Genomic DNA, 27,555 nt, shown 5'->3' on the forward strand with positions numbered 1-27,555 from the left:
TTTTAACTACAATGTTATAAAAAGTAGGTTGCTTAAACATCTAAATGATATACAGGTAGTCCTGAGTTCAAACATCCGACTTACAAATGACTCAAAGTTAAGAACAAGGCTGAGATAACAGGAAGTGAGAAAAATCTACTCTTCAGAAGGAAGGGAAATCCACTCCTGGAAGAGTTATTTTTATGGGGAAAGGGGGTCTCCACCAAAGTGTTCTCTCCCATTTTTGTTTCCACAACAAGCCAAAATTTTCAATATCCAATTATCCCAGGAACAGAAAGTGAGGTAAAATCTTCTGAACAGGGGTAAAGACCACAAAAGAAACACCACAGGGGTGTTAGCCCTTCCCTAGGCGATCTAAAGTGAAAACATGGATTTTTGTCTTTAGTTACTCTTAAATGTACCTGTTCTGACTTACACACACACATTCAATTTCAGAAGAAACCTACAGAATGCATGTTGTTTGTAACTTGGGGACTGCCTTTAGCTTTTAATCCAGCAACTCTTAAATTTTCCTCTTTATTTCTTCGTTTACATAAAAGAGATGTTAATAATGTGACCTCAATTACAAATTTTCTTACATTCCTTGCAGTTTGGATTTGTTTTGGTCTTCATCCTTGTGCATTGTTGATTTCTCGTTGGAAGAGCTAATTATGAGGCATAAATTCCATCTGCTGTGGCTCTTAATCAGCCTTGAATGTTCCAGCTCGCAAAAGCCAACAAGCCCAATGACTGGTAAGGACCTCATTTTCTAGTTTAAAGAACCCCCTCATGTTGTTGTGAGTCTGTTTAAACAGCAGGCTTCTTGTTCATGCTAGGTCATTTATGAGCAAACTTTGGCCCTCCAGGTGTTTTGGACTTCAATTCCCACAATTCCTAACAGCCAGTAGGCTGTTAGGAATTGTGGGAATTGAAGTCCAAAACATCTGGAGGGCCAAAGTTTGCTCATCCCTGCGCTAGATAAATAGAAAGTATCTATTTTCAGCCACAGAGTCCTTTTTGAAGCAAAAGTTTATTTTGGAGCCCCAATAAATGTAAGTGTGTGTGTGTTGTATATATATCAGGCATGGATAAACTTTTGGACACAGGGGTCTCATTGTGTGTTAAAATTTGACAGACGGGCTAGGCCAGTAGCAAATGGATGGTGTGAGTCTACACTGCCAGATAATCTGGGATAAGAATATAATCTTGGATCAGATCCCATCATATAGGGCAATGTAGATCCAACCATAGAAAGCATCGTGTTCTGCTCCTCTTTGGTCTCATAGCAGAACAGGAAGCAAAAAAGTAAGACCATATTTTAAGCAATCAATGCACATGGAGAACATTGAGTGGAGAATAGAATAGATCAGTATGAAAACTGGGAAATCTCCAAATTGTGGTATAATGCTGAATCCCTGAGAGTTCAACTGGGCTGCAGTCAGCCTCAAGATCACCGACCATAGCTGTATTTCCTCCTCTCACGGCTCCTCCGAAAGGTCGTGGGAAGATCACTTCATTAGGGCTTTGAAAAATACAGAAGGATTGTGGATAAGGAGCTGTGTTTCCATTTCAGCAGCTACAGTAAATTGTTCAAACTGCGATTCCAATGCTTCATGCGAAGAACATGGAGACCTGCATCGATGTGTCTGCAGAGAAGGATTCACCGGAGATGGTGCCACTTGCTTTGATATAGACGAGTGTTCCCACACTGATTTGAATCGTTGTCACTCTTTAGCGATCTGTATTAACAACCAGGGCAACTATTCCTGTTCTTGTCCCAAGGGCTACAAAGGCGATGGCTACCACTGTGAAGCTACCACTGGTTTTGCTGAGGACTGTGTGGGAATCAATGGATCCCGTAGTTGCGTCGACCCATGTTTGAGCCACACGGTTCTGGAACAGTCATGGCGAAGCATGTCCTATGGGTCAGGATCCAACTGTGACAGTGATAAAATTGGGTGGTATCGGTTTGTAGGCCGTGGAGGAACTCGTATGCCTGAAACCTGTGTACCAAAACGGAGGTGCAATACTTTTGCACCTATGTGGTTAAATGGCTCACATCCCACCAGTGATACTGGAATAGTAAATCGCATTGCCTGTGCCAATTGGGAGGGAGCTTGTTGCTATTGGTCCATCCCTGTCCAGGTGAAAGCTTGTGTTGGTGGCTATTATGTCTACAAACTTGATGGGACACCAACCTGTACCTTGTCTTATTGCACAGGTATGTTGTCTGGGATGAATTTGTAGGAGGGTTTGTTCTGTTGGGAGCACAATTCCCCATCTACCATGGTCCCCTTTGTGCTTTATTTCTCTTTTAGATCCCAAGTACATTGACAACCCATGTCCCCAATGCAACACAGAGGAAGAATGCAGGCTGGAGAATGGAGAATGGGGTTGCTATTGCAGTACAGGATACCCCAGCTCTGGTATGTGTATCAAGGGCATTCAAACAAAAGGCTCATTGAGCTGAAAGAAAATCAGTGCAAGAAAATATAAGAGAGGGATATGACTGACAGTTTAGATATGTGTGGGCATCCCTTATAGACATTCCAGATTTGTATTGTTGAAGGCTTTCATGGCCAGAATCACTGGGTTGCCATGAGTTTTTCAGTCTGCATGGCTATATTTCAGCAGCATTCTGTCCTAACATTTTGCCTGCATCTGTGGCTGGCATCCTCAGAAGTTTTTGGAAAACCACTGGTCACATAACCTTTTGGAAAATGGCATTCATTATCATTTGGGAAAACCAGGAATCTTTTGGAAAAGCATGAACTTGTTAGAAATCACAACCTTTTGTAAAGTATGATTTTCCCGAGAATAATTAAAATCTCGTCTGAATCAACCCTCTCCTTAGTGGTAACTATCCACTACCATTCATGCAATGCAATTAGGTTTCTCGGCTGTTAAACTGATATACCTAGATATCTCTTTGAACTGTTATGGACAAAGATATGCCAATGCACAAACACATATATTGCAGTTTCAGAAGTGTTTCTTTCAGTTGCCCAAAAACATCTACTCTCTCTTAAAACATCTTGGTTTAAATCATGCTCTCAAGAGAAAAGCAACATAGTTGGTTTACACACAAACTTTATGTATTCAGCATACAGGTACTTTGCATATTAATCCAGTTACAGATGGATTTGAATGCTTCTGGAACATGGCCATACAGCCTGGAAAACTCACAGCAACCCAGGATTTGAAGTAATTTCTCTATGCAGATAACACAGGGCATCTTTCTTAGAATCTTAACACTCCAAAGCATCTCTCCAGTCTGAGAGTCTAATAGAATCTCTTCTCTAAAGCATTCTATTTCTGCTCACTTCTAAAACGAAGTCTGAGATTTTAGGACAGTCCCAGATCTGGTCACATGGTCGACAACCCCTCCCACAACATAGAGTTAAGAAAATCTGCATACCAATACACACATATACAATACAATAAACAATACAATAAGCAATCTGAATTATATACATATCAAATAACTAGTATAGGAGACTTGCAGAAGGTTGCTATTTCCAACAGAGGTCTGTTGAAATGGAACAAGTGGTGTATATATATACCTGTGGAATGTCCAGGGTGGAAGAAAGAACCTTGTCTATTTAAAGCAAGTGTGAATGTTGCAATTGGCAAACTTGAACTAGCATTTGAGTAGCCATGAAGTTTGCAAAGACAGCAAGGCTATCTACATAGATGTAGCGTGGCCTTTGTTGCTGGTTAGGATACTGGTACCACCATGAGAGGCCCGTAGCCAGGATTTCGATTCGGGGGGGGGGGGGGGGAAGAGTTTTTTTCAGGGGGGTTCAGGGGGGGCTGAGTTTCGGGGGGGGGGGGCTGAGTCTGAGTGAAAGAGGGTCTAGCCTAGCAAACCTTTTGTATCATTACCCCAATACCCCCATACATATGGGATATCTTGAGTATGGTGATCAGATCATGATATGAATAAACATAACGTTTAAATAATGCACCAGTAAGGCCTTTTCACGAACCACCATGAGAATTTCGGGGGGGGGGGGGGGGGGAGGGGGCTGAAGTCCCTCAAGCCCCCCCCCCCAGCTACATGCCTGCACCATGAAAAAAACACCAGAACGAAGACAGTAAAGGATGAACACCACTCAGAAACAGGAGAACTCCAGATAGCAAACAATCAAGGGCCAGTTGACACTAGGCTTGTGTGCGGAATTTATTTCTACTGTTTGTTTCTGTACTTTAGGAGCCCGTAACAGTAAGGGCTCTCCCGGTACAAAAACCCACCCAACACGAAAGCAAGCAGGAGCTGATCTCCGCTCCTGCTCTGCCTTTCGGCATCACAGTTTAATCTTTTTAATTAATCCCCCAGCAAAAGCCACCCAACACGAAAGCAAGCAAGAGCTGATCTCCGCTCCTCCTCTGCCTTTCGGCATCACAGTTTGATCTTTTTAATTAATCCCCCAGCAAACAAAAAGAAAATCCCCATTCCCTGAAAATTGCTCTCCTCTTCCAGAAGGTCATTGCTCTTCCTTACTTGGAAGTAGGAAGCCTCCTTAAAATGCCTTGAAAAGAGTGCATGCATGGCTGCTGGCATAGTGCAGCCTAGGAGAGAAAGCAGCACCAGCCTGCAGCTGAGCGCCTCTCCTTTAGAGTAAGAAACAGAGGACTTGCCTCCTTGCCTTGGAAAGAGTGTGTGTGGCATGCAGGCCTGGGAGAGAAAGTGCGGGTCTCTACCTGCAGCCAAGTGTTTTTCCTTTAGAGTAGAAACGGGTAAGAAGCCTCCTTAAAACACGCACCTGCCTGCATCTGAGCGCCTCTCGTCAATGCCTAACATGACGGGAAGGGGAGCGTGGGAACCACTACCCTCCCATAATGGGCTGATAGAAAACTGATCTTTCAGCGCCCCAGTGCAAAAACAGATATCTGCCCTCCTGATTTCAGGAGGCTCCCAAAAATGGATCGGCGCCCCCACTGAAAGCCAGGTCACGAAATAGGCTGAGATTTAGCCTAGTTAACACCTCCCAAACAGAAGACACTTTCAGGCAATAAAGACCAGGCTACCTCTATTCAGATACCCTCACTGATTGACTTTGCAAACTACGGTTGGCTTTACACTGCAATACAATCCAGATGATCAAAGCAGATAATATTATCTGCTTTGAACTAATTATATGAGTCTACACGGCCATATATTCCACTTCAAAGCAGATAGTCCGGATTTATATGGCAGTGTCGATGGGACCTAAAATTTCACACTAGAAGTACATTTAAAAATACAACTAACTAAGTAACTAATACAAGACTTGTTAAGATGAGAAAAATGAGAAGAATGCAATCATGAACTTCCAAAGAATAAAAAAGAAAAATTAAAACAAGGGCAGAGTTCCTTTTATTCAGAAAAAGGAGAAATTGCAATGTTTTGTTGCAAGTCACACCTGCCTATGGCTGTTTCCTAGGTCAAGCTATTCCCTGAATCTGTTGCTGTGTGAAACTAGACCCACACGCACCACAAGCTTCATTTTTCTTTATCTGAACCTAAACTAGTCCTAAAATAACAGGATTCAATGCTCCACACAGACCTGAGTTTATATTTGACACTGTTACCCCAATTGAGGGTTCAACTTGTGATAGTAACTGGCTTGTTTTTTTAATTAAGATATTTCCAGCTTGGAACCACAACTGGAATGTGGTGCGAATGAAATCAAAGTCTCTTTGGAAAAATGTATCCTGAATCAAATGGGGATCCATAATGCAGTTGTGTACTTGAGGGACTACAAGTGTGCTGGTTTCGAAGAAAAGCAAAACAGGACCATGATCTCAGTGGTCACTCACACACAAAGTGGCCAATGTGGAACACAGTTGACAGTAGGTTTTCTATTTAGTGTAAAAGCAATATGAAGGCTGATTAGCAGCATCACAAAACTAATTAAGAGTGGTTTTTTAAAAAAATCATTGCCTTTAGTTTGCATTACCTTTTTGTGATGTTATCAAGTTGCTGGATTGGATTAGTTTTGTAATTGGGATGCAAAATGATCAATGACTGGCTAAAATATGACCCCTAATTTGCTGGAATCTTGAAATCATAGGCCCCTTCAACACTGCCATATAAAATCCAGATTACCTGCTTTGCATTGAATTATATGGAAGTGTAGACTCAGGCTCCTTCTACATGCCATATAATCCAGATTAACAAAGCAGAAAATCCACATTATCATCTTTGAACTGGATTAAACAAGTTTACACTGCCATATAATCCAGATTAACAAATCAGATAGAGACACTAGACTCCTATTGATGCACACCAAAATCCCGTTGGCTTTTTTTTTTTTGCCACCACATGACAATGTTGGCTCATGTTTAACTTGTTGTCCACGAGGATTCCAAGATCTTTTTCGCACTTACTGCTCTCGAGTCACATGTCCCCCATTCGGTATCCTTGCATATCATTTTTTCTGCCTAAGTGAAGTATCTTGCATTTGTCACTGTTGAACTTCATTTTGTTAGTTTTGGCCCCTCTCTCTCAGAGTCAGGAACAGACTCTGTTAAGACCGTTTTGAATCCTGCTCCTGTCTTCTAGAGTATTGGCTATCCCTCCCTTCTTATAGACTTAGCACGGGGATTTGGTTAACCAGTTAAAATTCATGAGTAAATCAGGTTTTTTTTAATCTGAAATTTTGCGGGATGGACAGGACCCCTAACCCCCCCCCCCCCCCCTTGGCTACAGCCCTGGGTCCAGCATAGATGCATGCCTGAATAGCTTCCAACTAGACACACCAGCAACTATGAAAGTGCTGAGCAAGGAGATTTGGGGCACCATTTCAGTTCCTTTTGGCATCAGAATTTTTTTGCTTGCAGCTCCACAGATTACTCTGAAGTTGGGAGCTGAGTTGCTTTCCTTCTTTTTCCACTCCACAGAAAAATGAAACCCATGCTACATATAGTAACACACTATATCTGGCAGATGGGACTGTCACCAGGGAGGATGAAATCAAAATTAATTTTCACTGCTCGTACCCGCTGGATATGGAAATCAGTCTCGAAACAGCCATCCAGCCCATTGTCAGGTGAGGCATTACTTATTAAAGGAACAGCAATTCATCTTGGCTAATGATACTTTCAGTTCTATTTAGCACTCCTACCACGGGAGAATAATATAAGGGAAAAACCCATCCCCAATAAGCCATACCGAGGGCAGAAAAGGACATGGGGAGGAACTGGTGAATGACCCTAATGCCCCAGGATTCATGGACTGGTTGATGGAATAATTTATTTATTTATCATGTCAAAAGCAAATTGAGAATACAGAAATAATGTATTAAAAAGCCACAAACAAAGTTAAAATCTTGGCATTGTACTAAATTTCCTTTGACCAGAAACTGGCCACTTTGAGTGCCTCTGGTGTAGCTGTAAGAAGGTCCTTAATTGTGCATGTGGCAGGGCTCAGACTGCATTGTAGGAAGTGGTCTGTGGTTTGCTCTTCTTCACACTCACATATTGTGGATTCCACTTTGTATCCCCATTTCTTAAGGTTAACTCTGCACCTTGTGGTGCCAGAGCGCAATCTGTTCAGTGCCTTCCAAGTTGCCAAGTCTTCTGTGAGCACAGGAGGGAGTTTATCATTTCGTATCAGCCATGGATTGAAGGTCTGGGTTTTAGCCTGCCACTTTTGGACTCTTGCTTGCTGAGATGTCCTTGTGGAGCAACTGGAGTGTATATATATCACTGTAGATCTTAGGAAGCTATTCCTTGATTTAATGTGTTGGCTTGCTGGCTGATATCTGAACAGAAGATGGGCCAGAAATGTCAATGCTTTGGTTCTTTCATTACAGGCTGCTACTTCCTAATGGATTTCAGGTGGTGCAATACCAGCTAAACAGTATAATTTCTCCAGTGGTGTAGGGCATAGACATCCCATGATAATGCAACATCTCATTAAGAGCCACATCCACTGTTTTCATGTGGTGAGATGTATTCCACACTGGGCATGCGTATTAAGCAGCAGAGTAGCCAAGCGCAAGGGCAGACATCTTCACTGATTGTAATCTCCAGATTGTGCCAGTCAGCTTTTGTATGATATTATTTATAGAATCCACTTTTTGCTTGATAGTCAAGCAGTGCTTCTTATAAGTCAGAGTATGGTCCAGAGTGACACCCAGGTATTTGGGTATGCTGCAATGCTCCAGTGGGATTCCTTCCCAGGTAATCCTCAGAGCTCAAGATGCTTGTCTGTTCTTAAGGTGAAAAGCACATGTCTGCATTTTAGATGGATTAGGAATCAGCTGGTTTTTCCTGCAATAGTCAGTAAGAGCACCTTACTTTGGAGAGCTTCTGTTTAACCTTTCCAAAGTTCCCTGCTTGAGTGGTGATGGCATGATCATCAGCATAGATAAAACTCTCTGTCCCTTCTGGCAGTAGCTGATCATTTGTGCAAATGTTAAACATTGATGGAACAAGTACACTCCCCTGAGTAAGGCAGATGTTTTTGACATCTGCTTCTCTGACCCTGGAACGCAAAAAAAAAAAAAAAACAACTCCTGTTAAATTGACTTGCAACATTAAGGTCAATTTAAATAAAGCTATCCTCCATCCAGTGATGAGAGTCAAAGACCAAAGCCTGTACCTATAGTTTTTCATCTTATCCATTTTTTCGATCCTTCTAGTTCAGTCAACATCAGCACTGGAGCAGCAGGAGTGTTTCTAGTTAAGATGGCTCTTTACAGAGATCAGAATTACACGTCACCCTATGAGGGAGCAAAGGCCATATTGTCAACAGAAGACTGGCTGTATGTTGGCGTCATGATCACTGAAGGAGACACATCTCAGTTCGTCCTGCAGATGGATAATTGTTTTGCAACACCAACAGAAAATGCCACAGATCCCTTGAAATATTACATAATTCAAAACAGGTATGGGAAGGCACATTCACTTGATCAAAGGCCCATCATTTCCCATGATTTCAGGGTACCTGAGCATTGATAGGATCAGTTATTATTAGGTCCAGAGTAGAGGCAAAAGGCACAACTGGACAAGAAATGGGCCCAATGCAGGATCTGAAGTCATGCTGTTCTTTGGGGGACTTTTGGCTATTTGAAACCAAAGTGAATGCGTTGATGGAAGAGGTGGTCTAAACCATATATGTTGATAATAATTAGATTTCAAAGGAGGCAAAGGAGAATATACATCAAGAATGACAAAAAAGACATGTCTCCTTCAACACTGCTATATAATGCAAGACAGTTTAGATGTGCATGGATGTGATGAATTCTCTACCTGTTAGGCTAGGAAAAGCTCAGAAAAGTAGGTCCAGGAAGTCCAGCAGCCATTTTAGAAGGGTGCCTGGGGGCATCCATCTTAGATACTCATTTCCTGAAGTAGGTGTGCTTAGGAGCAGCTTGGAGGGAAGTGAGGGGAGTTAGTGATTGGCTGGGAGAGAGTGGTCAGAGCTTAACTTGGCAAAGGGGAAAAAAATGTCTTTAAGGAGGACTTTTTGAAATCTGACAGCTCAGATTGGGTCTGGGTGTCAGAGAAGAAGGAGATTGAGTCTAGGTGTCAAAGAAGAAGGAAGATTAGGGTTTGGTGTGAAGAAGAGAAAGGTTAGGGAAGCCTGAAGTTGGTCCGTTAGTCAGCAGAGTTAGTGAGAAGATTTCCAGCTATTGGGAAGGATAGCTGGGGAGGTGGAGTGACAGATCCAGGGTAAAAGGAACTGTCTGTGAGGAGTTTGGGATTGCTGGGCAGAGAGGAATCCTGTCAGTAATTTCTGGAGGGAGAGAGAAATGTTATGTGCAACTAAGTTTTGAACTGTTTAAAGAAACCACACGCTTTATTCAACATTCAAACAGCTAAGCTTAATGCCTGTTTTATTCAAGTTCTCTCAAATAAACAACACTGTCATTTGTTCACAGCATCTGCCTCACGTGTGCCTCTGTGTGCGAAGTTTTAAAGCAAGTTGCTGAAGAAATCAAAGTCTAATGGTGGCAGCGTATAGTTAAAAAAGTAATCTCTTCATTGTTACCTCAGAGCACAAGCCTGAGTGCAAATCCAGCACATTCTAGCCTAAAGATGCCTCAAGTAATCCAAAGTCTTTGAACAGGATTATTTGGGTCTACACTGCCATATAATCTGGTTCAAGGCAATCTGGATTTTATATGGTAGTGTTGAAGGGGCCCAGTTTAAGCAAGCTTTTAAGAATAACGTTTTGGTTTATGAACTTTTCCTCTGTTTTACTCTTCTTCTTGTAAGACTAATGTGCATTTTATAGAAATGCTTGGATATGTATCTTTTATGGAGCTGCATTTTTAGAATTTTTATAGTACTTGTGTGTTTTTGACCCGCCTCGAACCATGGAGAGAGGCATGTAGGAATTATTATTATTATTATTATTATTATTATTATTATTATTATTTCATTTAATTGCTTAATAACTTTGATTAACTGATATTACAGATGCCCAAACACACAGGATTCAACAATAGAAGTCCCAGAAAACGGAGTTGGGCCTCAGGGACAGTTTTCTCTTCAAGTATTCAAGTTTGTTGGGAATCATAACCTTGTTTACCTCCATTGTGAAATCCGTCTCTGTGACACTAGCACTGAAACATGCAAACCAGTAAGTGGACACTAGCTGTTAAGTGGGAATTGTAACTGAGCGGGTGCAGATATATATGCAGATAGGTTTGCAACAGATGCTATTGTTACATTTTCCTTCTTGAAATTGATTTTTTTCCCCCCTCTATAGAGTTGCTCCAAAATTGGAAGCCGCCGGGCTGCTGAAGTGAGGGTTGACACTTATAGCTTGACACTGGGTCCTCTCTTCCAAAGAGGTAATGACACTTTTTTGTCCTATACAACAGCAGGGATTTAGCCCCTTTCTACACTTCCCTATATCCCAGGATCGGATCCCAGATTATCTGCTTATTCCAGATTAATTGACAGTGTAGACGCATATAATCCAAAACAATGTGTTGTCGAAGGCTTTCTTGGAAAGAAACACTGAGTTGTTGTGAGTTTTCTGGGCTGTTTGGCTATGTTCCAGAAGCATTCTCTCCTGACATTTCACCCACATCTATGGCAGGCATCCTCAGAGGTTGTGAGGTCTGTTAGAAATTAGGCAAGTGAGGTTTAATATCTGTGGAATGTCCAGGGTGGGAGAAAGAACTCTTGTCTGTTGGAGGCAAGTGTGAATGTTGATTAGCATAGAATGACCTTGCAGCTTCAAAGTCTGGCTGCTTCCTGCCTGGGGGATCCTTTGTTGGGAGGTGTTAGCTCCCAAGAAATGGTTAACACCAATAATCAAAAAAGAAACAAAATTAAACCCATGGCAGACTGTGCAAAAAGAATCTGTGAAGCCCACTTCCTCCAAGATGAACTGAACCACCTAAACCGGGCTCTACAGGCCTGTGAATACTCCACCACAGACATTAGAAGAGCTGCTTAAATGGCTGAGGGGACAAGGAAAGGGCCCCAGGCTGTTAGGAACTGAGGGAGCTGAAGTCCAAAACATCTGGAGGGCCCAAGTTTACCCATGCCTGCTATAGATGCACCCTGTGTTATCCACATCTTAATTCAGGGTCAGCCTACAAGATACCAAGGCCTTGGTTCTGATTGTAAATGGGTCAGTTTGTGTTTTAAAATGCAGGCAACTCGAAATTCAGCCCTGGTTTCCCATAAGGTCTTTTTGAAGCTTGTGTAAGCAGATATCTTTGCATGCCCTACACATTCCTGCCTGTCTGCCTTGGATTGATATTTGGTTTTACATTGAGCCTAGTTAATAATGTGGAGCAGTAGGAACAATGAGCAGAATAATAAGCGAAAGGGATAATTTTACCAGCCGGAGATAGAGGAGTGAGGTACATTCAGGTCCATCTGAGAGACAATAAACAAATGACACCTGAAAATGGTTCCTGCTTCCTGTTCATGATCTGGTTTATTCTTTCTTCGGGTTTTATTTTAGGTTTCCCATCAGAGGCTGGTTCTGCTGCTGCATCCCATGGTAAGCTCTTTTCCTCTGAAGTCTACAAGCATTCCCAAATGTTTTTAAAATGGGACAAAAAAAAGGAATGTGTCATTATTATTTAGGGTACAATTAAGAGCTAAAACGTAACATAAAATATGCATCTATATAAATAAAAATGTAATGTTCGTTTGTGGGAGTAACATAACTCAAAAACCACTGGATGAATTGATACCAGATTTGGACACAATACACCTATTAGACCAATGAGTGACCATCACTCATAAAAACACTGAAAACACAGTGGAAGGGACTTCAAAAGCCAAAAAAGCAAAAAGACACTACAGCACATGTACAAAAACAACTCCCCCTGGCAAACAAAACACACAATAGCATATCCACACTCTCTTCTGGACTACAGCTCCCAGCATCCCCTAGATCAGGCCCTTTAGGACAGGAGGATGATCCAAATGCACTGCTTCCAAGCTGCAAGCTTTCTTCTCCTTGGATTTCTTTGAGAGAATCCCAATCCCTGCAATTTCCTATTCCTGGACTGCAACTCCCAGCAATCATCCAGATAGATAGATTAGACAGAGATAGGTAGGTAAGTAGGTAGATAGATCAGGAGGACTGCTGGAGTTGCAGTGCAAGAATAGGTAGAGAAGGAAGAAAGGGGAGAAAGAGGAAAGGAAAGAAAAGGTGGGGGGGGGATGGAAGGGAAGAGGAAGAGAAGGAAGGAAGGAGAGACGGAAAGAGGGAGGGAAGGAAGAAAGAAAGGAGAGAAAGAAAGGAGGTGGGAAAGAGGGAGGGAAGGTTGGCCACAGTGAGTACAGCTAGTTTTAAATATACATTTTCATTGAAATTATTATAATTATAATTATTATTATTATTATTATTATTATTATTATTATCCTGCCCCCTCTCCCGGAAGCCCGTCTTGCCTGCTTCATTGCCTGCTTCATTGCCACCAGCTCCCTAGTAAACCAGGGAAGAGAGGACACTCAGGGGCGATCGTGTCCACTGCCCTGGTCATCTCCTTATTCCAGAGATCAACCAGAGCATTGAAAGGGTCACCTGCCACCGTGACAGGGAAATCCCCAAGAGACATCAGGAGTCCGTCCAGATCTATAAGTCTCCTGGGGCGGACCATCTTAATTGGTCCCCCAACCCTGTGGAGGTAGTAAGTTGTAGTAAGTCTAAATCTGATTATGTAACGATCAGTCCATGACAAAGGAACGATGGCAAGTTCCTCCAAAATGATCATATCATCCCCTCCCACTTTGACAACCATGTCCAAGGTGTGTCCAGCTACATTGGTGGGCCCAGATATAATTTGGGACAGCCTTATGGTTGCCATGATGGCAACCATAAGTCCTGAGCCACACCAGACAAGGTGGTTTCAGCATGGACGTTGAAATCCCCCAACACTATGAGCCGTTGAGACTCTAACGCCAAGCCAGAGATCAACCCCGCTAGCTCAGATAGGGAGACTTGTGCAGCGGGGTGGGCGGTGCACTAGCAGAATCCCCAGTATGTTCTGGTTACTCACACTAGGTAGACACACTCGAATGTGGAGGATTGTGGGATGGGACACCTGATCAGGGGGACAGAATCCTGATAAATTACCATGACTGTTCTGCTTTGGTGTGTTAAAATACTATGTCCTCTGTCTTAAGAACTTGCAGACCACCTCAGTCTGAATAGTGACTGACAATGCTGGCAGAGAGATTCTGAAATACAGTGGGAATGAGAGCTTTTCTGATGAAAAGGCTGTTTCACTTGAGCAAACGAACTCCAAAAATGTTTCCAACTGTTCCTCCTCCACAGCTTTACAAGGAGCATGCGTTACTGTGCTGATACCGGCTACAATGAGCTTGTTTCTGCATTCATTTACCTAGAAGAAAGTCAGAACGGCTCACTCTGCTGAAAAGACAAATGGATGAAGATAACATGATGCAGAACAATGTGCTACCTCCCTTATTCTATTGGTGGGAGAATCTAGGTTGATATGCTTTTCTTAAATTTGTTCAGTCTTCTGTTGATCTAGTCTTCCTGCTAGTTTCCCTTGTAGGGGCAGCTAGAAACCAAAGGATGTTCCAGGCGCAAAATATCATTTCAATGTGTTGAGGGAAGATAATAAGGTTGTGACTGCCAACTAGTTATGATACTCATATGTCACCTTTAGTATCAGAAGCTATTAGTCCCAACTAGAATAGATCTCTTGAACCAGTGGCATACATCTAAGTGTACCTTAGCAACTTTCATTTGTTTCAAAAGGTATGCTCACTAACAGCTGGATTCAGGTGAGAGGCAGGACATGCATTTGGAGGAAGGAAACTTTTGCACTCAGGCCCTTCTTAGGAGGAGGTCAATCTGGGAACAAAATGCTGCTTCGAGAAGCCTGTTCTTGTCACAATGGTGGGAAAGGTGTGTGATTTATAGTTTTCCCCTTCCTCAATCATGGCCTCCCTATGCTGCGCACCGGACTGATTGTCTCAGAGACAAGCTAGAAAAAAAAATCAACCTATACATAGCAGAGTCCTTATCAGTTATCAGTAGAGTTTTTACTGCACAGCCTGACCTTGTGCCGCTCACTGTTTAAGAAAACTCTTTAACTCAGTTTTCATCCAAAATCACAGTGGAGGCTTTTAATCTTGACATGTATATACACACATTAGGATCCCCTGATCTCCTATCAGTCAAAGGCAAATACAGAGATACACTCACAACAGTTACAGATAGCAGCAACAGTTGTATGGCAAGATGCAAGAGAATCATGGCAAGAGAAATAACTTGCTATGCTTGCTGCCCACTTTTATACCCATTGCTTCTCATTATCAGACAAGGACAAAAATGAATGATTCAACCCTCATCATGACTGTCACATGGTCATGACTCAGCTTCTGTTGCCTGCCAGTTTCACATCGCCACGTATATAAACCTTCAGTAGGTGTGTGACTACATGTCCATTAGAATTGCATTTTCAACCAGTTTTACACAATGGGGTTACAACCAATGCATTCCTATCTAACAGTGCATTATCTACCTAACAGTTCTGGCCTGGCTCTCTTGTTCTTAGCTTTAGAAGACATACTTTTGAATTACACATATATTTGATAAATAGTTTGAAAGCAAAATGGATTCCTTTCAAATAAGACAATCATCTGCACGCATCTGATCATTGATAGCCACACAACACCGTTTACAGAATGGGCGTTCATGTTATACATTTATTCCAGCAGCTAAATAAAATAAAAGGTTATTCATGCAATGTAGTGCTGGCTGCGAAGTTCTATATCATTGGTTTTACAAATGAAGTTGAACCGTTTGAATTATTTATGCGGAAATCAATACTAAAACACCCTGTGATAGGTGATTTCTTTCAATTCTGATGCCCCAAGATAGCCTCTTCTAAACCTATCACTGAACATCACTTGCACTTGTTCAATGCATTAAGATTTTCTCCTACCCTTCTACCCAATCAACCTCTGTGCAAAAATAATCTCACACTTTGTACAGCTTGGAAAGTTACTTTTTGGACTACTGCTCTCAGAATTCCCCAGTCAGCCATCCTGACTATTGGCCAAACTGCTTGGTTGATTTGAGATATTGTCGTCCATCAGTATGGTTTTGTTTTTTTTAACTTTTTCAACCCAGAAGTAAAAAGCACACCACCAATAAGGAATATAAAAATACCGGCAAATTTCCTCATGCAACAGACTTCATCTTGGCTTGTTGTGAGTTTTCCTGGCTGTATGGCCATGTTCCAGAAGCATTCTCTCGTAATGTTTCACCCACATCTATGGCAGGCACCCTCAGAGGTTGTAAGGTCTGTTGGAAACTAGGCAAGTGAGGTTATCTGTCAAGAAACTAGACAATTTCAATATGATTTCAGTCCTTTTGGACGTACATACCGTAAATTTTATTTGTGAAAAACAAGGGGTTGGGATACAGAAATTTTCTGCAGACAACAGCATATTTTGTGTAAAATGCATTTTAGGTGCAAGTTTGAAGAGGAGAGGGGCTTGGGCTGAACAAAGATTATTGTGTGAAATCCAAATTTTTGCATAAAACATTTTTGCAACAAAAAATTCCAAAATAAAATAAAACCAGGAATTAAAAAAAAATGTGTAAAAACAGCAGTGATGGCAAGTAGAAGATTTTTTAAAAATGATCCACAATTGTATGTAAGAATAAAACAACCAAAGATTAAAACCCTTAGTAGCCACTCATTAAAGTCCCCCTCTTCGCACTGAATCCAGCCCAACTAGATCAAAAAAGAAGTCTTTGCTGCTAGTGGAGGGTGCCATCCTAGCATCATTCTGCCATGAATACTTTTTGAACCTTATGTTCTTTAATCAATTTTCAGTGGGACAGAGTATCTCAGGTACTTTAAGAGAAAGCAGTAGACACACAGACTCCAGTACTGGGTTTTACAATAGCCATATATAATGGCTACAACAAAGATAACCATCTGAAGTCTAACCCTGCCAAGATGCAAGTGTGTGCTTTCCAGCTATGTAATCGTGAAGCCAACAGGAAACCGAAGGTTACCTGGGAAGGCCAAGAGCTTGAACACTGTTCCCACTCTAAGTATCTGGGTGTCACCTTAGATCGAACACTAACATTTAGGAAACACTGCGAATACCAAGCACAAAGTAGCTGCATGCAGTAACATCCTGTGGGGGGATGTTGACTAAGCTGGAATGTGTCCAGAGGAGGGCGATTAAAAGGATCAAGGGTCTGGAGAACAAGCCCTATGAGGAGAGACTTAAAGAGCAGAGCATGTTTAGTCTGCAGAAGAGAAAACTGAGAGGAGACATGATGAGGGCCATGGATAAAGAAGATAGGGGAAGTCATAAGGAGAAGGGAGCAAGCTTGTTTTCTGCTGCTCTGGAGACTAGGACACGGAACAATGGCTTCAAATTACAGGAAAGGAGATTCCACTTGAACTTTAGGAAGAACTTCCTAACTGTGAGAACAGTTCAGGAGTGGAACTCTCTGCCCTGGAGTGTGGTGGAGGCTCCTTCTTTGGAGGCTTTTAAACAAAGGCTGGATGGCCATCTTTTGGGGGTGCTTTGAATGTGATTTTCCTGCTTCTTGGCAGGGGGTTGGACTGGATGCCCTATGAGGTCTCTTCCAACTCTATGATTCTATGGGTGCCAATGAAGTCTTTTGGGATATGGAACTCAGGAGGAGAGTTACCATCGACCGCTGAATAAGCACCATCAGAAGTGCTACTCAATGCTCAGGCAAGCAATCTCAGATGAGTTCCCCTGGTTAACCAGTATAATATAATTGCATAAGCAATTGGATAAATATTAATGAAGTTTTAAAAACCCAGAAAACTTTATTGGAATGCAGGTGGGCTTTCAATATCCTCTCGAATAAATGTCATTTGCTTGCCAAGAAGTCTAACACTGCTGGAATCCTAATTAGTTCACAGTGTGTTCAAACACCACTGATGAAGCAATGTACCTTTATTAAGTGGCGGCTCTGTAATCTGGCACAAGCTGGGCTGAGCATTTGATTTGCCTTTCCATTCCAATTCTAGGCAGGTGTGTGCCTTGATTTCAAGGAGGGAGAAAAGTAATGTACATAATTGGGCTCGCAAATAGGACTCTGAAAAGCTCATGCTAATAACGTAGATCAGAAAAACTCTGAAATCTTCTTGGAATCATAGACTTGGAAGGGCCATCAAGTTCCACTCCCTGCCATGCAGTAATAAAGCTCCCCTGAGATATGATGATCCAACCTCTGTACCATCTCTGAGGCTCGCTGACCTACATTGTATGGTCTCCAGATCTTCTACAAATAGTAAAATATTCAGTCAAATGTTTGAACCATGTGCAAGAGAAACCTTTTAATGGAGACATGAAGAATGTTTGAACGTTACCTCCCAGATTCTTGGTGCATAGTGAGGCATTTATAAAGTTAAAGTCCAAAACATCCATTGGGCAAAATGTTTTTCTCACTAATGTTGAGGGTAATGTGGCATTACTGGGATCAGAAGACAGGACTAATAATGATATGAGAAAAGGCTTGTTGGGTCAAACCAAATACACTAAATGGGAAGGGGCAACCGAAGACAGGATGCAAGATGGGGAATGAGACTTAGTGGACAACAGCATGGCATTCTGCAACAGCAATCCATTAAGGCTGAGTTAAATTGGATTGCTTCTCCTGGAAGGCACAGTTAGTGATATGCCTTCTCTTTTATTAGTTACGGCATGAAATTAGCCAGCAATATGGGGATCAAGAAGGCCTTGTGGAGCTATACATATCATTGTGTCTGTCTTACACTCCCAAGTGCCAAGTTATTTCAGGGACATAGTGTTTACCTGACTGTGGTTTCTTTGGGAAGAAGAGGTCTAATGCAGTTCTACAATAGAGTAATGTTTCACATTTACAGATATGCAAGTGAAGCATAAGTGATGGGGGTGAACAGCTTAATATTTTCCTCTCAATTCTCTAGAGAGAAGCAACCATGCATCTCCAGCTATGTTACAGTTCTGTCTCTTATAGTTCTGTCATTTTATCTTTCAAGTGTGTGTACTTTCCCAGACTCTGTCTGTAATACTCTGGGCTTCAGCCTAACTTCAAAGGAGCTATCCAGGGTTCTGAATCCAATTTTCCAAATAGTTCCAGCGCTTTGGACAGTGCCTATAAAATTTAGACTAACACCCATAATGGATTCATTGCCCTACTGACATGGAAGCCAGAAGCATTCACTGTCTTAGGCCCCTTCTATACTGCCAAATACAATCCAGATTATTTACTTTAAACTGGATTATATGGCAGTGTAGACTCATATAATCCAATTCAAAGCAGACAATCTGGATAATCTGCTTTGATAATCTGGATTATATGGCAGTGTAGAAGGAGCCTTAGATGCATAGGAGCTGCCCAAGCAGAGAGCTACCTGAGAGTGCTGTACATAGTCCTCAACTGACTCTACACAGTCAAGCTGTGTTTTGTGCCAGTCCTCATCCTGTGATTTATATCCATATATTCAAAATCATTACTAGTTTAGGGAGAGGAGTCCGTAGCCTCTCCCGTTGCTGTGACTGAATCATTACAGGCCATGGCAGGTAATGGTAGTGATTCAAAGACATCTGTTTCAGACTGACATCTAAGAGTGGGAGCTGATTTCTCATCTGATGTTCTGAAAGGTGCCAGTGAGCAAGTACAGGTAAATCATCCTCTCTGGGCATTTATAAATATCAATGCATCTCATCTGAGCTCATTGATTCCACAAAGAGTAACAGCATCCTGCAACAACTCTGGTGCTTGACTTGGCTCTGTAGGTATCTGGCAGCAGTGACAGAAATAAGGATGGTAAAGTGATGGTCCAAAGGGACCACATTGGTCTCGGCCTAGTTGGACCATCTTGGGATGGAGTGTGTGGATGCCTCCAGAGCCTCTGGGCCAGACAGGAGCATTGCTGTTCTGGATTAAGCGGTCAGTATAGATAAGTGATTCCCATACTTTGGTCCTCTAGGTATTTTGGACTTCAGCACTCACAATTCCTAACAGCTGGTAAGATGGCTAGGATTTCTGGGAATTTAAGTCCAAAACACTTAGTGGACCAGAGGTTGGGAACCACTAGAATAGATGAAGCCTTAGTTAGCTTTTTTACTTGCTCTTCTGCCTATTGCCCTTCCCTATTGCTGTTGATACAACATTGAAAGGAGAGAGCTCTATACATCTGGAAAGTGGGAAGTGGGAACTGCATTATCCATTCTTGGGAGAGGCATTCCAGGAAAGATTAAAAAAATGCCTTGATGGTGATATGTATTTATTTATGTATTTAAATGTATACTCTGCTTTTCTCCCAGAATGGATTTTAGGAGAGATCTGGAGAAGAGAGGACTCCACAAGGCAAGGAGAAGCTACAGACCTCTGTTCTTCAAAGGGCTTGTGCTGGTATTTCCTCTTCCTGGTGTGCTGGACTAAATAGTTATTCAATTGTGGTCTGGAGACTATTGACAAAATTGACATCTGTCAATTTCTGATCAACCAACTACTATGAGCCTCAGATTTTTTTCGATTTCCTTTTGAAATTATTTGAAAGTAAAGAGCAAGATATATAAAAATGCATACTATATGAAAAGTCCATACAACAAATATGCAAACATATCTTTGAATGGACTTTGTGCAGAGAAGGTGGGAGTTGTTGCAGGATCTGGAATGTGCAGTGACAAAGAAATGATACACTTTTGGAAATTGAAAACCACTGATAGGTTTTGTTAGATAGAAATGGCAAAGCATTTCTATTCATAATATAAAATACTGTTTGACGAACATGTGGTATATTGATAGCACCTGGGTATGACTGCGAATGTCATGATGCAATACCTAAGCAGGTGTGGTGATGGCTGAGTCATAACCATGTAAGGGTTATTGCAAAGGGGTTGCATCAGCCAGTGTCCCTCACTGATAACCTATCAGCAGGTGGCTATAAAAGGAGGATGAAAGAATCCATCTTTCTCTCTCCTGTGTGACTCAATGTGAGTATCTGCCTATGTTGTATGTAACTATCTGATTACTCTGATTGTTTGCAAGTACAAGGAGTGAGGATCTGTGTATCTTGTTTGTATATTTATATATATATTGCAGTGGTGAAATTTAAAGGCTCCAGATATTTTGGATGAAAACCTGAATCTGCGAGTTGACTACACAATCTTCCCTGAGTTCCCTTGGGAAGATAGGGCAGGCTAAATAATAATAATAATAATAATAATAATAATAATAATAATTTTTTATTATTATTATTATTATTATTATTATTATTACTACTATATTATTATTATTATTACTATTATTATTATTATTATAGATAAGGTTGGATGCTGGCATTTGGACTCTGAAAGATAGGCTGAAGCAGCATGCTTTTGCTGTGAAAGGGCTCTGCTGTATTTTGCTTGCTTTTGGGACACTTGTTATCCAGCTTGCAGCGGTTCAGGGAGGTCATGATTTGGAAACTATAAACACTTCAAATACTAGCATCCCACAACAGGTTTGCCTGAAAGCATTAGAAGAAAATCCTACAAGATGGCTTTCATTTTCCTTAGAGTAGGGAAAGAAGTTGGGAGGAAAAGAGAAATTTTACTTTGAGAGAAATGTCAAAAGTAAGGGATTCTGGATCAGCCTCAGTATTTATCTGCCTAGTGTTTCATCTCTCTGGAACTCTGTTTGAACTCCAGCGGAACAAGAGCCATTTAGATGAGAATGATATTGAAAACTGGTTTAGGAGTTTTATTTCTCCCCCAGTGCCTCAGACACAGTGAGGGAAAGAATGAATGGTGGAAAACAAAAGAAGAACAAAATGGTGGAGAGCATTACACATTTTTAGACTTTTGCAGAGAGAGGAGATGATAGAATGGGTACCCTTTTCTTCCCACCTCGGGCAAAGCAAAATGAGATTTGACAAGCCTGTTTGTTGCTGTCATCTGATAAGGAAGTCTGCTCTGCCAACCTAAGGGGAATGGAGCAAACTTACCCAGAGATACCATCACTAATAGCTTTTCTTTTTCTCATTTATAACCCAGATAACTCTTTCTTTCTGGCACCAAGGCTTCTCAAAGCTTGTAAATGGTAGCAAGCACTCTTACCCCAAACCAAACTCTTTTTCTTTTCTTTGGTAAAAACTATTTCCAAAGTGTACACATTATAACATAATGTTTGGTATATAAAGCCACCAATTAACAGTAGTAATTTTACACTTTCTGATGCTAGTAAAAACATATGTATCTTAATTAATTAATATTAATTAATTAATATGGACATCTCTGACCCATCCTCTGTTCAGATATCAGCCAGCAAGCCAATGCCTTAAATCAAGAAATAGTTTTCTAAGATCTACAGAGATACTCTCAGGAACACCTCAGCAAGCGAGAGTCCAAAAATGGCAGGCTAAAACCTGGAATTTCAATCAGTGGCTGATACCAGATGAGAAACTTCCCCCTGGGCAAACAGACGGCTAGGAGACTTGGAAAACGCTGAACAGACTGTGCTCTGGCACCACGAGATACAGAGCCAATTTTAAGAAATGGGCTACAAAGTGGAGTCCACGACATGCGAGTGTGGAGAAGGGCAAACCTCAGATCACCTATTACAATGCAGTCTGAGCCCTGCCACATGCACAATTGAGGACCTTCTTACAGCAACAACAGAGGCACTCCAAGTGGCCAGCTTCTAGTCAAAGGAAATTTAGTATAACAGCAAATTTTTAACTTTATTTGTGGTTTTTTAAATGGGGCTACAAAGGCAGTCTGTTAGTAAACTGATAAATAAAAGTGTGCATATATTGCATGTACCCAGGTATAAAGACAGCTCCATAATAGCAAGGTCATGCAGTAAACATCAGAGCTTCCCCCAACCGGCAAAACAACACTGCTCATGTTACAGTTTTATCTGTGAGCCAATCTGCACTCAGACATGGGGCTTACAAAACATTTTGCTTTGTCCATGGAAGACAAACCAGAAAGGGCTGGAGTCCCTGGCCTGCTCCACATAATCTGCCAAGAAAGCTCAAATATCATGCTCAGAATCAAGTATGCACAATCAATACCACTAAGGGGGCTGCGCCAAGACTCACCTGTTTATCTCATGGAGGAACAGAGAGAATGAAGGCACTAGGAATCAGCCAGTGTCCTTGTGGTTCATAACTATCACTGGCTAGAGCTGGGCTTCTTATACGTTTGCCGCTCACAACCCCTTTCCACCCAATATTTTTTCCACAATCCCAGGTGTATAGGTATACATGAAATAGATATAAAAATAAAAAAAAACTATTGATAATGAATCCGCATTTTCAAAGCTTTCTAAATAGGCCAATTTCCCTTTTAATGAAGCACACTGAAACATTTTTCGCCGAGTCCATTATAAACACTGCACATGATTGCTAAAGGATTTGTGTAAATGTATAAAACAGCCACTAGGTGGCATTCGGAAATTATTTTTCCATGACCTCACCATTGATCTAAGAGAATCCTACAGTATTTTAATAACAGAATAGCTTTATTGTCATTGTGCTATTGCACAACGGAATTAAATGCCCCCCCCCCCAGCATACATCACAAAACCAACATAACCGTTCCTCTACACCCCAACCACCACCACACAGCCTCCAATGCCACATCAATGCGAAACCATGGGGTTCAACATAGCCGCAGCTCTAGGATAAAAGCTATCTCTCAGTCTATTTGCCTTTTTCTTTGTCACCCTGTACTGTCTGCCAGATGGTAATAAGTTTTTTTTTAAAGAATTTGCTGGGTGAGATGGATCCCCAAGAATGCTCTGAGCTTTCTTAAGGCTGTGGGACCTATAAAGTTCTTCCAAAGAGGGGAGAAAGAGGGCAACCAATGATTCTCTAAAGAAGAAGTGGTCTGTAGCAGAGGTGGGCAAAGGACAGCCTGCAGAGCACATACAGTCCCCAAGGAGCCGCAGTGGCGCAATGGGTTAAACCCCTGTGCTGCTGAACTGCCGCCCTGAAGGTTGGCAGTTCGAATCCACAAGATGGGGTGAGCTCCCACTTTTCAGCTCCAGTTCCTGCCAACCTAGCAATTCTAAAACATGCAAATGTGATGGATAAATAGGTACTGCTTTGGTGGGAAAAGGCAAAGAGACGCTCCAAGCAATCTTGCCGGCCACACAAGCAGGAAGTGACAGTGCAGGCTCCTCTGCTTAAAAATGGAGAAAGCATCTCCCTAGAGCTAGAGATGAGCATCGCCTCCAGAAAGCCAGAAATGAAAGGGAAGCCACTGCCTTTGTTTCTGTTTGTGTGTCTCATTTTATATGATTGGAAAGGCATTGAATGTTTGCCTGTTTGTATAAATGCTGTAATCCACTCTGAATCCCCTAGAGGAGAAGGGCAGAATATAAATTTTATTATTATTATTATTATTATTATTATTATTATTATTATTATTATTTCCCCCGCCTTTCAGTGGCCATTTAAAATGCCTTACCCAGGCCATTTTAGATTCAGGAGACACTTTAAACAAATATGGAAAGAACAAAACATGACTTACGGTGATCTTACAAATGAGAGACCCCCAGACCCCACTACAATGAGGCAATAATAGAATGATGCCCTGAGATGGCTTTTAAGCAACTGATTTTAAAGTGGATGTAAGTGATTTAAATGTTTGTATATATTTATGGTTTTATGTCCCGGCATTGAATACTTACTTACTTACTTACTTACTTACTTAGGCGATCCCTCATTGTCCGAGTAGGATTGTCTTCCAAGATTGGTGTACTGGCGGTGGGTCCGTAGGTGACTCTGGAGCCCTATTCTTGATCTTGCCGTATATATATATATATATATATATATATATATATATATATATATATGTTGTGCTCCGTCCTGAGTTCCCTGCAGGGTGAGAAGGGCAGAATATAAGTGTTTCAAGTAAGTAAATAAATAAATAAATAAAGACCTGAAATGGCGTTTTTCATGCCTGGCAGACTTAGAACTGTGTGGAATAGTCTGCCCACCTTTAATGGGCCTTCCTTGATATCCTACTGCCAACTACTTCACTAGGATTCACCTTCCAGAAGCTTCAAACAGCATATGCAGTGGTCAGGGATTCTGGATGTTGTACTTCAGAATCCCTGAATGTTAGTCATTATAGCTAATGTCATCTCAATAACAAAAATTGAGAATTACAACTAAAGTCCAGTAGTGACCAGTAAGCATGAAATGACTTTGGTGAATAGCTTTACTCTTTCGGGACACTAAAATGAACAGGGACAAAAGCCAGACATGAATAAATTTCCTACCGGATGTTGCTTAGCACTTGATTGAAAATGTTGATGAATCATAGACTGAGGGCACAATTGGCTGCATCCAAGCAAGTGAATGAAGGTTTCACAGGACATAGACTTTGTGCGGATATCCTCAGAGGGCAGCCCTGTGCTTCCAGTCATCATTGTTGGCACTCGTCACCTTCATTTAATCATTCTGAGAGCCAAAAATTGTTATTGAGACATCATAGATTTGCTGTTGGGCAGGGAAACTTCCTGAACATTTTATCCCATGTCACCAACATGAAGGGGTTCAGCAAATGATTCTACAGTGACGATATTGGCATTTGGGGCTTTTATAATCAATCATGAAGAGCACTGACTCACAAACAGCATCTGATGTCCAACTGTCTAATTGAGTCATTATGCAGATGAAGGTTCATAGCCCAACAAATTTGGATGATGGCTTGAGCAAACAGGTGCTCCATTATTTTCTCAAGTTTTCAAGAAAATCTCCCAGAAGTAACAATAAACCAACACACAAATACCTCTTGAGGATTGCCAAATTCACTATAGTGAAAGGATGTGCTTGTGATTCGGATCAAGACCAGTGGTTTAAAGCTGGGCTTAGCACAGCAGGCTAAACTGCTGTGCTGCAGAAAAATCCTGCCAATCAAAAGGTCAGCAGTTCAAGCCCGGGTCGGAGTGTGCACCTGCCGTTAGCCTCAGCTCACCTATCCACCTATCGGGTCGAAAGCAGAAAGGCGAGGAGATAAAAATAGGTACCACTTTTAGCGGGGAGGTAATAAAGGCGCCCTTAAGGACATTGGTCAGAGGAAAAGCACCTCGGCATGGAAGATGGAGCAACAGCAACCCCCATCCCCCATGGCCGGAATCAAGCGCAGCCTCCAAGATGCTGGAAATAAGATGGGAAAACTGCCTATACCTCTGTTTGTGTTGTCTGTCCTTGTTAATTGTACGTATAATCTGCATTGAATGTTCTGTAAGCTGCTCTGAGTCCCCTTCAGGGTGAGAAGGGCAGGATATAAATACTATAAATAAATAAGCAGGTCAGTCGTTCCCTGGAAGGGGCATGAATCCCCTCTGGATTTTATTCCACATTTTAATGCATGATGACAAACTGTTATCACGAAATTGAATCCCTTCCCAAGAACGGAACTCCAATGAATGTTGTACAAGTGGAAAATTCATTTCTATTTATTTATTTATTGAAATGAATTTCCAAAATTTTAATGAAAAAAAGATTGGAAATATCAGGAAATCCGAATCGCTTCGTTGGCTTCGTTAATGGAAGGTTCCCCTCCCTCCCTCTAGAACCATTAAGCAATTTTGGCAAAGCCTAACAAACGGTTTTAAAATCTCGCAGTTTCCCTTCCTTCCCTGGCGGCGAGCTGCGATGCAGAGGGACGGGGTGGGCGTGGCTAAGCACAGCTCTTCTTGAAGGCCACTGGGGGCATGGCCTTCAAGAAGAGCTGTGCTTAGCCATGCCCACCTCGTCCCTCTGCATCGCAGCTCACCGCCAGGGAAGAAAGGGAAACCGCGAAATTTTAAAACCGTTTGTTAGGCTTTGCCAAAATTGCTTAATGGTCTTAAAGTCAAAATAACTGTGGGAGACATCTGAAAATAATTCTGAACAATGGGTAAGTGGTTTTAATTCAGAATTGCTCCTCCCACTATTCCTGCATGGCTCAAAATTGAATTTAATCCGAATTAATTACGATTTTAGAAGCTTCCGAACAAACTTGCCCAAGCCTAGTACAATCACCTGGTATTTTTCCTCATGCCTATATAGCAAGTCCCTTGAAGAACAAAGTTTGCCTGACACACACACATATATTCCAATAATGTCTATCATATCCACATAGCCTGCATAGCTCCCAAATAGCCCCCATATATGTTTTTCATAAAGAATAATCTGATGTGCTGAAACAAGGATCTGGAATCAATGCTTATGAAATTCAGCATGTATTTCCCGGGAAAAAGACTAAAACTATATGTTGTTCAGCAGTGGAACTCTCTGCCCCGGAGTGTGTGTGGGGGGGGGGGGGCTCCTTCTTTGGAAGCTTTTAAACAGAGGCTGGATGGCCATCTGTCAGGGGTGATTTGAATGCAATATTCCTGCTTCTTGGCAGGGGGTTGGACTGGATGGCCCATGAGGTCTCTTCCAACTCTTTGATTCTATGATTCTATGATTGTGGCTACGTGAGTTCCTAAGGGCCTTTTTGGCAGACCTGAGCTTATCAATGAGAGAACAATGCCCCGAGTAAAGAGATATCAATTGTCAGACTCAAACATTATACAGATTGCCTCTGTATACTTTTCATGGTACTGCTTAAATTTCCTTGATAGCCCATTGTGTTCACAGAGCCTTTTCTTTGTACAAACTTTGCTGGGCATTTACTTTCATCATAGACTGTTTTACATATGTATCCAACCTCATTCCTGACATCCGTCCCTCTTTTTAGGGTGGAGTCACCAACCAGCTCGGGCTTTAAACCTGTCAATGACAGCTGTTAATTTTTCCCACCATGAAGGAAGCTCCACCCACCTGTGATGTCAGAGGGAATCCCCACTCAATGAGAGCCTGGATCCAAGCCAGGCCATTTTTCAACTCAGGGGAGGGGACATGTGTTTTGAATGGCTGTCAAAATGAATACAATATTCTGTACTGTACTGCATGCTTTATATTTTATCTCTTTGAGTGCAGACTTTGTATTAGACATCCTTTCAGACCTGAAGGCAATAAATCTCTATTCTTGTTATCTTCAAACCCAGTTTGCATATTTTAATCTGGTTCGCAAAGTAGAGGGTTGCAACGGCCACTGGATCTCAGCCCGCTCCATAACTGGTAGCTGGATTTTGGCCTCAATACCTGTACGGGG

At 41.7% G+C, this 27,555-nt stretch overlaps 1 protein-coding gene across 1 annotated transcript; it reads left to right on the forward strand.

Annotated features, from left to right (window-relative positions):
• Positions 1–611: 611 nt before the first annotated feature.
• UMOD (uromodulin) lies at positions 612–15,151 on the forward strand. The gene is made up of 10 exons (XM_060784395.2): positions 612–732; positions 1,553–2,200; positions 2,298–2,405; positions 5,606–5,814; positions 6,865–7,013; positions 8,610–8,855; positions 10,393–10,555; positions 10,685–10,769; positions 11,900–11,938; positions 13,727–15,151. The coding sequence occupies exons 1-10, from the start codon at positions 651–653 to the stop codon at positions 13,795–13,797; spliced, it is 1,800 nt and encodes a 599-aa protein (XP_060640378.2). The 5' UTR covers positions 612–650; the 3' UTR covers positions 13,798–15,151.
• The last annotated feature ends 12,404 nt before the right edge of the window (positions 15,152–27,555 follow it).

Source organism: Anolis sagrei, chromosome X (assembly GCF_037176765.1).
Source record: "Anolis sagrei isolate rAnoSag1 chromosome X, rAnoSag1.mat, whole genome shotgun sequence".
Classification (NCBI taxonomy): domain Eukaryota; kingdom Metazoa; phylum Chordata; class Lepidosauria; order Squamata; family Dactyloidae; genus Anolis; species Anolis sagrei.